General features: G+C 43.5%; 1 protein-coding gene across 1 annotated transcript in view; it reads right to left on the bottom strand.

Moving 5' to 3' along the window:
- DOK6 (docking protein 6) overlaps nt 1–10,871 on the bottom strand; it is a 416,007-nt gene extending 405,136 nt beyond the window's left edge. Inside the window, exon 1 of the mRNA XM_024133945.3 lies at nt 10,684–10,871. Within this exon, the coding sequence (XP_023989713.1) occupies nt 10,684–10,749 (66 nt within the window). The 5' untranslated portion in view covers nt 10,750–10,871. The remainder of the gene's footprint in view (nt 1–10,683) is intronic.
- Nucleotides 10,872–11,283: the final 412 nt, after the last annotated feature.

The following is an 11,283-nucleotide window of genomic DNA, read 5'->3' as shown; positions in this document are numbered from 1 at the left end:
TCTTAGTTCCCCGACCAGGGATTGAACACGCGCCCCCTGCAGTGGAAGCGCAGAGTCTTAACCACGGGACAGCCAGGGAAGTCCCACGATGCTCTCTTGAGATGCTGAGCAGTGGCGGCGAGCCTCAGCTCCCCGCCAGCCACACCGTCACGACGGGAAACAGCCCATACGCTCACAACCATTCTGTACCCAGACCCCCATGCTGTTTTCCACTTTCAGTACAGTATGCAATAAATTACATGAGAGGTTCAACACTTCATTGTAAAATAGGCTTTGCCCACCTGTGGGCTCATGTAAGTGTTCCAGGCACGTTTAAGGTAGGCTGGGCTGAGCTCTGATGTTCAGTAGGTTTGGTGTATTAAATGCATTTTTGACTTAACGATGGGTTTATCGGGGCGTGACCCCATCGTAGGTCGAGGAAGATCTGTAGAGGAGATGGAATCAACTGCACTTAGTGGCTGATTGGGTGTGGGTGGTGAAGGAGAGACGAGTTGGGGTTTTTGTCTTGGGTGCTGGATGATGACAGACCTGGGGCTGAGATCATGAAAGAGGCAGGTTTCGGGGGAAAGATGAAGAGACTGCTTTGGGACGTGTTGGGTTTTAAGTGCATGTAGGTGGGAGCTGAGTGTGACTGAGTTGGAAGCTTGAGGCGCAAGTCAGGGCTCGAGCAGAATCTTCAGCTTATACGTGGTAGTAGGACCATGAGAAAAAATCCAATTGTGTAGAAAAAGGGGAGGGAAGGGCAGGGTGCCGAAGGCTGTTCCTTGGAGAGCATTCACACTACAATCCCCTGGGAAGGTTGGCTGGGAGGAGGTCAGAAGTGAGACCCAGCCTCAGGGTGCGGGAGGCTGGCCTTGAAAGGGTCGGGGACTTGGCTTTGGGAGCAGGCCACATCAGAAGCTGAGGTTCGAGACTTCCCTGGCAGCCCAGTGGTTAAGAATCCAAGCTCCATGGGCTTCCCTGGTGGCGCAGTGGCTGGGGGGTCCGCCTGCCGATGCAGGGGACACGGGTTCGTGCCCCGGTCCGGGAGGATCCCGCGTGTCGCGGAGCGGCTGGGCCCGTGAGCCATGACCGCTGAGCCTGCGCGCCCGGAGCCTGTGCTCCGCAAAGGGAGAGGCCACAACAGTGAGAGGCCCGCGTACCGCAAAAAAAAAAAAAAAAAAAAAAAAAAAACATATATATCACATTATATATATGCATGTATCTATGTATGTGTACATATGTACACACGTATACACACACATACACACATACATGCATATACAAAAGGATACTGAATGGTCAGAAAAAGTAATTTCATATTTACAAAGAAGAAATCATGAGGAGAAAAATAACTACACATGTTTACACATACAATACATCTTATATAAAAGTTTACAAATGTAGGTGACAAAGGCATATAGCCAATTTAAAAAAATAAGGAAACTAAGGGGAAAAAAAGGAACATCATTTCAGTTTATCTGTTTCAATTCCTGCCACATAAAAGTAGCAAGCCACACAAATAAACACACAACCCACCCCAGCCTCTCAGAGTTCACGGTATCCTTCAGTGCTGCCTGACATTAAGGCAACAGGGTAACACAGTCACACTTTTTGCTGCATAACTATGTCACCTTTTGATTTGCCAGATCCCAGTAAATGTTTATTATTTTTTACTTGTGTTTTTCTTTAAACTCACTTTTCATTAAGTTCATTCAAACATAAGCTTTTATATGACAACCTTAAATAAAAGATGGTTTTTCATAAATAAAGATAATGGTAAAATAAATAGATTTAAATATTTTTAAAACATTTTAAATTCTACCAGGACACTGTCAGTCTTTGAAGCCTGTTTTCCTTTCGTAAAAGAAGAGATTAGCTGAGTTTTAGATGGTACAATGAAAATGAAATCAAGGCCATTCAAGTGGCCTGGAGAAATATCTATATAGAACCTCCCTACTGTGGCATACATTCTTTCATTACATAGCTCTTTTTTCCAGCTTTATTGAGATATAATTGACATATAACTTTGTATAAGTTTAAAGTATACAACATAATGATTTGATATGTATATATTGTGAACTGATCGACACAATAAGTTTAGTTAACATCCATAACCTCACACAGTTGCAATTTTTTTCTTGTGATAAGAACTTTTAAGATCCACTCTTTTAGCAACTTTCAAATATACAATACAGTATTGCTAAATACAGTCACCATTGTATATATTACATCCTCAGAACTTATTTATCTAATAACTGAAAGTTTGTACTTTTCACCTCCTTCACCCATTTCCATCACCTCCCACCTGCCAACACACTTTTATATGCAATATAGATAGCTTAAGGCTAAGTGAATAATAATATTTGCTTTATAGTATGTTACCAATGAAAGAAAACACATTTACTTCGAATAGTACACATAGCTGTTACTACCTGTCCACATATTTTGCAAAGTGGAAACTGTTCATAGTAGATACAACACTGAACTTGAAGTTTAAAACCTAGATTTGAGTATATGCACTCACACATACAAACCCAATCTGTATCTCTGTAGCCCTGGCTGATTCATTTTACTTCTTTTAAATTTTAGCTTATGTATAAAATGGGGTTAAAAACTAAATATACTTTCAAAAGTATGCTGGGAGAATTGTAAAATATACGTGAAAATTCTTTATAAGCTGTAAAATGCATGGTACATCCAATGCAACATGATTATGTTACTATTATACAGTCTCAAATTAGGGCTTCCCTGGTGGCACAGTGGTTAAGAATCCGCCTGCCAATGCAGGGGACACGGGTTCGAGCCCTGGTCTGGGAAGATCCCACATGCCACGGAGCAACTAAGCCCATGCACCAGAGCTACTGAGCCTGTGCTCTAGAGCCCGTGAGCCACAACTACTGAGCCCATGAGCCACAACCACTGAGCCCGCATGCCACAACTACTGAGCCCGTGAGCCACAACCACTGAGCCCGCATGCCACAACTACTAAGCCCGCATGCCACAACTACTGAAGCCCACGTGCCTAGAGCCGGCGCTCTGCAACAAGAGAAGCTGCAACAAAGAGAAGCTTGAGCACGGCAACAAAGACCCAATGCAGCCAAAAATAAATTAATTAATCAATTTTTTTAAAAAGTCCCAAATTAAACTTCACTGTATTTGTCCTCCAAGTCATTTTACTGTTAAGCCAAGCTTTATGCAATGGATTCAGTAAAATAGCAGGCAAAACACTTTGCACATGTTCAAAGATTACAACCACCATTCATTTCAAATAACATGGAAATAGTTTTCTTTATTAAATGAATTGCTGTTCTCTGCTAATAACAAAATATCATTCCTTATTCCATCCAATTTGACTGACAGGTACAATAGTCTCAGTGGGAAATAGTGTTATAATGTAAAAATGAATTACTCAGAAGATAATCCCGCTCTGTATCTTAAAATAAAAACTAATGGACACCATTGTAAAGCAATTATACTCCAATAAAGATGTTAAAAAAAAAAAAACTAATGGAGATTTATGCAGAAAGTTAACGAAACTGTTCTCTACCTAGAATTCTTGGCCTCTCTGGACAAGTTACCCAGAGCTTGAAGAATAAAGAAAATACCGGGAGTAAAATGAAGCAAAGCTATAAACTGAAGGCAAAGAAACTATAGTATACTCTATTTTAATTAGTTTGTCTCAATTGGTAGAAATTACTTTTTCCTTTAAACTAGTACTTCAAAATTTACAAAATCTAGAGATGATCTGTAGATGGTGGGAATACATATAGCTTTTCTTTTGTTTGTATTGCTTGCTTTTAAAATTCTACAGTGTCTAAAATGAAGTGGATGGAAACAGAAACAGACCAACGATAGGAATACTTAATAGTCTTACTCAGTAGTACTCACATGGCTTATTATGACCCAAATAGAAAAACACATTAGAATAAAAATACTTCAAAACAATGACACCTATTTCAAATACATGTTATTTTATACTCATGTTATTTTATATTCATGTTATTTTATACTCATCCCCAATGTCAACCATTATCGAGCACTTCTGAAATACTTTTAAGGAAATTGGGAATGTAAAACTTAGAAAGATATTTGACCACTGTTTGATTACGCTATTTTCGTCATTTAAAAGATTTCCCTGAGTACTGAGTAAAATCTTTGTTATCTGAGGGAATGCCATCTTTTAAAGTTCACCTTGACAGCAGTCATCTGTAAACCTAGCAAGTCAAAAACTGAGATGTGAACTCTTATATCTCACCCCTGATTTAATGGCTTCCCCCAGGTATTGCATGGGCATAATCATTTAATATCAAAGCCAGAAAAATGTCTGGCTTTGGTTTTTACAGTTAGGCTTACTTTTATTGTCTTTGCTTTTGGCTTTAAGTTTTGAAAATTCAAAGAAACTCAGGCATGACCATATGCATACATAGGGATGTTTTTAAAAGGAAAAAGTCTCACTAATTCAGATAATAGAATTTCTTAGAATAGCTAAAATGTCATATACACGAACATACAGTTGCAAATAAATTAGTATAGAGAGATTGAATAGAAGGTATACAAGACCATTTTCTACTCTAAAATTCTAAGAACAAGTGATTTTTGTAGACATATATATATACAGAAATAAGTAGTATGTACACATGTTAAACGTACACATAATAGTCACCGTAAATAAAAATCTGAAAGAGAAAGAGAGCTCAAATAATTAAAATTTTTATACATTCTAAATCCATATTTAATGAGAAAGAGGTAAATGATAAATCACCATGGATATAATGGATCCATTTCAGAAAGCAAAATGCCCGGATATACAATATTCACAAATGGGTAAAGATTTAAAGGCACCCAATACAACTTCTACATCTTAACTACTTAAATTGAGAACTCATATCTGAGGGTAATGATCCTGAAAGTTCTTTTGAACTTTTGAATGGTCAGAATTATTGTTATTTATATATCTTATCTTAAATATATTTATTGTATCTAATTCTTGGCAAATGGGTGATGCATTTCATACATGATATAATCTCTCTTCACAAAATAGTTTCTAGAGATTTGGGAGACCAGAGAAATTTTTAAATGCTCTATGGACCAAAAACGATGCAAATGCACCCACAAAAATTCCCATTTATATTAATGAGGGAGATTCTATAAAGGGATAAATTTTCAAAAACATCTCTCATGAAACTACTCTCTTCCATCATCAGATAAAAGCTGTTTGTAAAAGGACAGGAAAATTCAGAAGAGTTTACGAGAAGCAGATAAATAATCATCAAACCAGGTATGGGGGTGTCTCAAGGTTTTAATCAAGGAGGGAGAGAGGGCATGAGATAGATGAATCCACAATAAGTTGTTAAAACAAATGGAGACTATGCAAAAGAGAAAATCCTGAATAGATGATTAGCTCATAAAGTTGGTGCTCATGAAATACTCCAAAATTGTGCTCTATATTTCCCTGCTTCCCTTACAGCCAGCTGGGGACAAAGTGATTATTACTGACCTAGTGTACCATGAGCAGTGGTGATATAGGAGGTATCCACTGTTAACAAACTTGACTTAATACGACATGACTCTGGAATATTCACACACACACACACACACACACACACACACACAACCAGTGTACGCCACCTGATAAACAGTAGATGCTCCATGATTTGTCCGTTTGTTGAATATGTAATACCACCCTATCCTGAGACACTCCTTCAATACCCACACATACTAATCCAATCTCTCACCTAACGTTGAGTAAGAACCAGAAAAAAAAAGCTACATAAAATACTACTTATCTATGCACAACGTGCCTGTGAATATTCACAATGATGTATTTGAATAGAATTCCTTGAAAACAATGATGTGAGAGTCTAGAAGCAGTCAAACTGCAGAATTACTGTAGACTATTTGCAGTCTGGAATTTGTACACTGGTGGCAATGATGGTGATGATACGGTGATGTCACTGCATAATGCTGCATTTACTTTTGCTACATTTATAGAGTCAATAAGCCCCATATAAAGTTAGTAACAGTTTCAGCAATTGTGTTCTTAGTTTATTTGCAAACCAAGAACAGGTTGGATATTTTGCAATATATGCTTGCTGACTAAATTTAATCTATTAGAGGTCAGAAGAAAAACAGATAATCAAGCCTAAGAGAGAGAGAAACAATATTGACCAAAAAGCATTTGCTTTGTTTTATTTTTATTAGTTCTTTTCATAAAAAAAAAAAATACTGGCCACCATGGTATCTTGCGAATTATAATATTAATCATGTAACAGATAAGATAGTGAGAACTAAACTACAGTAAGGGCTTTTAAATCCTGCAAAAGGAAAACAATATATTCATAGAAATGGTAATGCAATATAATGAAAAATTAATAGAGAATTTTAAAAAATGATTATGAGAGTCGTCATTGTACTTTTAATGATTTAATACCTTCAAAAATGTAATGACTGGGGCTTCCCTTGTGATGCAGTGGTTAAGAATCCGCCTGTCTTAGATTCCATATATGTGTGTTAGCATACAGTATTTGTTTTTCTCCTTCTGACTTACTTCACTCTGTATGACAGACTCCAGGTCCATCCACCTCACTACAAATAACTCAATTTCGTTTCTTTTTATGGCTGAGTAATATTCCATTGTATATATGTGCCACATCTTCTTTATCCATCCATCTGTTGATGGACACTTAGGTTGCCTCTTTTTTGATTATGGCCATTCTGACCGGAGTGAGATGATACCTCATTGTAGTTTTGATTTGCATTTCTCTAATGATTAATGATGTTGAGCATTCTTCCATGTGTTTGTTGGCAATCTGTATATCGGGGTAGGACGGGAATAAAACACAGACCTACTAGAGCGTGGCCTTGAGAATATGGGGAGGGGGAAGGGTAAGCCGTGACGAAGTGAGACAGTGGCATGGACATATATACACTACCAAACGTAGGGTGGATAGCTAGTGGGAAGCAGCCACATAGCACAGGGAGATCAGCTTGGTGCTTTGTGACCACCTAGAGGGGTGGGAGGGAGGGAGATGCAAGAGGGAAGAGATATGGGAACATATGTATATGTATAACTGATTCACTTTGTTATAAAGCAGAAACTAACACACCATTGTAAAGCAATTATACTCCAATAAAGATGTTTAAAAAAAAAATAGAGCACAAAAAAGAACTCCCTTCCGACGAGCAAATTATGTGCTAACTTTAAAATACAATGTAGATTCCCCATTAAATGGCATATTCTTCCATTCAGAAAATGTCCTTGTTGATATCTAGCAAATAATGCCAGACGGTTAAAATTCACGTGTTGAGCCCGCGTGCTGCAACGAAGACCCAACGCAGCCAAAAATAAATAAATAAATAAATAAATAAATAACGACTTAACAAGCATATTTTTTAAAGGACAAGAGTAAAATTCAGGAAGATGATTCTATTTTTTCTCAAAATTATTTTCCTAAATGGAAGAAAAACTGATTAATGATCCAAGACAAATTTGAAAGCAAACAACAAAAAAAATGTTTAACACTTACTACGTCACCCAACTATTTGGCTAAGGGATTATCCTCAACAGTTAGCACTAGGTTCTGTAAAAAGACACAAAAAGACACAGGGCAGGGGCCCTTTCAAACACTCTGACCTGGAAGCACCTCTGGAAGGCCTGCCCCACTGCCTAGAGGGCAGGAAATGCTTTTCTGCCCTCATTCAGCGTAATAATAAGCACTAACTTGTGAGAAGTGAAGGGCACATTAAACGTTTTATCTCAAAATATATTTTCATGTCATCATGTTCATCTCTGATAAAGCTGGCCTCATATCTAGGCCTTTTTCTCCCTTAGAATACTATAAAATTTGGTTCTTGAAAGCATGCATTCTACCCATACTAAATCAAATATCTGTGCATATTTAATCAGAATTATTTTTATTGTGAAATTTAATTTTGAACATAACCCATAAAAGAACCATTATGTATCCTCTGAGTTAAAAGTATTCTTTTCTTTAGAAAAGTTCATAGTTCTGAGCCCATAAAATTATGAATATGTATTATTAACTAGGAAAACTAATGCTTAGATAATTCCTATAACTGATTCCTATTATCTAATGCTTAGATAATTCCCATAACTATGATTTTGGGTATGATTATACATTTTCGTTTTTAAGGCACACGATATTCGCTTAGTGTTTTATCTTACGGGACCCATTTAACTTATTAAGCTTCACAGAATCATCTGTGTGAAGTTCTGTCATTGGAATTCACCCTTCTGAATACTAGCATATTCTGAACAGAAAAGCTGCTAAAGTTTTTTTAAATAAATAATATTCTCCAAAATAGTCAAGGTTCATTTAGTTTAATATTTTGATATTAAAACAACACAAAACTGTTTCAACACCAAACTCTGAAGTAAACATGCTTTTATTGTTTTCTGTGAAGGCTGTCCTTTACACATGCATAGCTCTAAGCAGTGGGTATGGAAAGAGATGCTTTGGAAATGAAATAAACATCTGCACACATCTTTAGGGGGGAAACGGTGTATGGTGTTCTAAAAGGGCATTTCAAAGGCTGTAAATGCCATAGTTACCCAAGAAACATTCAGTGCTCTTTCCCTGGATCCTATCTTATAATTAAGATGCAAATTCAGTTTTAATTGTATGAAACGCTGGAAAGCTCTGATGGGGGAGGAATCCTATAGACTCGAAGGCCAAGTGCGCGAGGCGGGGTTCTCAGCGTTCTGTTCCTTAGTCTGATTTTCACGTACACGGTGACTGTGGAAGCAGATGCACCTCTCCCCGGGGGACTTAAATCATCCATTAGCTTATAGCGTGTGAGGTGTCAGACACAATTGAGATTTCAGGAAGACGCAAGAGCGAGAATGATGAGCAAGCACCCCGTGGGAGAGCAAAGGGCTTCAAAGGTCAAGTTCCCGAAAGAGTTCTTAGCCCCCCTCTCCGCGCCCCCAAGCTCTAGCTCCGCACCTCCTGTCTTGGCCGATGGCTGTCAGGGTGACAGATTTGAGCAATACGTCCGGGCCGCGAGAAGCCATCAGCCTGCCGGACAACTGCAGCTTTTCACGAGGGTTCTTCCTTCTCTCCCTGGGAAAGAATGAGGCACATTCTTCTACCCAGGAGCAGCCCTTGAAACCTGGCCGAGGGTCTGCACGCCGCGCCTGCCCTCTCTCGCCCGGCGGGGCGCGGAGCAGCGCACCGAGGCGTCAGGCTGGGGGGAGGGGAGCTTTGTCCTCGCCCAGGTTTGTACTCCCCACTTCCACAGATCTGCTTAAGTTCGAGAATGGGTCCCGTGTGTCCTTGGGGTACAGTCTGCATCTCGAACGTGAAACCCAACGGGGGCAGCACAAAAAGGCAAGTCGGCCTGTCCCCCGCTCCCTCCTCCCCTAACACCTGCGTCCACCAACTCTTGCAAAGCGGCTTCTGGGTGCGAGGTGATCCTTCCTCTTTTAGGGACTCTACCCTACCTTAGTTTTCTAACGATACGTTTAGCATTTATTTTCTTTCTTTCTTTCTTTTTTTAAAGAGAATAACGAAGTTCTCCCTCCTTCTCTTTCCCTCTCCAAGTTAGAGTAATTCATCCATTCAGCAGGGAAGTCAGGGAATGTTCTCGTTCAAGGCCGCTTTGCCCCAGGATTCCGGAGCTCCGTAGCACTGGAACTTTGAGAAGAGTGAGGTGGAGAGACAAACAGGAAATCCGGAAAGCGGGCACTTTGGCCCCCAGATCGAGTTTCCCTCGCGCTCTGGACAGGCCCACCGAAGCCGGCCTCGGGTGCCCACTCCCCCAGCGCGCGCTCCCCCGGGGACCTCTGCCCGTCGCTCCGACCGTCCCCCCACGTCTGCCCCCTCTGGGCGGCTCTAGTCCCAGGTGCCCGCCCCTCCTCTCCTGCTCCCTGTAATCCACCTCCCAGGTCCTCTAGGGCCGTCTACGCGTTCCTCTTACCTCCTCACCCGGTCACTGGAGAAGTTTTAAACCCTCGGGGGTCTACACTGTTTCTCTCCCAAGTCGGGCAGAGCATATTTCAAAAAGCCAAGAGAAGGTCTCCGTAAACTTTTCCGTCGCGAACGCTCCCGTGTCAGCGGCCGTCAGCACACACCTGCGTGCACGCGGACGCAGCTCCACCTGTCCGGGCGCACTCACGGCCGGGGAGCCTGCCGGTGGGCAACTGCTCAGGGAGCACGAAACTCGCCGGCAGTCGCCGGCAGGGACGCGGGGCGCAGGCAAGGCATCAAAAGAGAATTTCGAAGCGGGCTGGGGAAGCGGGGAAAATGGTGATTCTAAACGCACACCCCCCCCCGAGCGTGTGTCCACGTCCTGCACACAGAGCAGTTGTACCCGAAGGCGTACACTCCTGAGAACAGAGCATATTGTGGACTGCTCTGAATATAAACCCCTCCGGGGCGCATTCATCTCGGAACTGACAATCCCTTTCTCCTACAAGACTTCTCAGTCTGGGTCTACACCAGCGCCGCGCACATGAGGACGGGGACCCAGGCGCCCCGGGAGCCCTCGGCCGGGTCTGCAGAGCCCCCCGAGGCAGGTGCGGGCCCCCAGCCCGGCCGAGCAACAAGCGGGCTGTCCGCGGGAGGGCCGGGTCCTTCTTTGCCTCTGCCCCCGAGTGGGTCACCTCTCCCCGCCCCGCCCCCCATCGCCAGCTGCGCCAAACGGGCGCAGGGGAAGGAGAAAGCCTAGCGAGCGACTCACCCCCAGCTTCCTGCTGCGGATTTTCACGTAGCCCTGCTTGACTATGTCGTTAAAGTTGGAGGCCATGGCCAGCGCGTTCGGCTTCCCCGAGTCGAGAGCTGCCGTCCGCCTCGGGGTCCGCGCAGGTCTCGCATCCAGCCGGCCGCCGCCAGCCGCCGCCCGGTGCCCCCGAGCTCCCGCCGCCGGGGACGCAGGCTGGGTGGCAGGGTGACCGCGGACAGCGAGCGCGGCCCGGCGCCGCGAGCAGCGCCCGCCCTCCGCGTTCCGGTCCTCACCTTGGCCCCCCGCCGCCGCCTGCTGCGGGCGCCCCCTCCGCGCCGCCGCCGCCCCCGGCAGCACCCACGGGCTGGCGCCTCACTCGGCGGCGCACAGCTGGCCGGAGTGCACCATCGCGGCTCCCCGGCGCGGGGGGGAGGGGCGGAACGGGGGGGCGGGCCGATTCGCCCGCCCGGCTCCCTCCCCCTGGCCCGCGGGGTGGCTGGGCTAGCAGATACTCGCGAGACGCGCCCCATCACTCGCGACTCGGGCGGGGAGCTCCTCCCGCCACCCGCGCCCGGGGTCCCGCTCCCACCCGGCGCCCTGTGCCTGCCACGCTCTCCC

Source organism: Physeter macrocephalus, chromosome 19, assembly GCF_002837175.3.
Source record: "Physeter macrocephalus isolate SW-GA chromosome 19, ASM283717v5, whole genome shotgun sequence".
In the NCBI taxonomy this organism is placed as follows: domain Eukaryota; kingdom Metazoa; phylum Chordata; class Mammalia; order Artiodactyla; family Physeteridae; genus Physeter; species Physeter macrocephalus.
The sequence above is the reverse complement of the archived record's forward strand: the minus strand, read 5'-3'. Positions and strand labels throughout refer to the sequence as shown.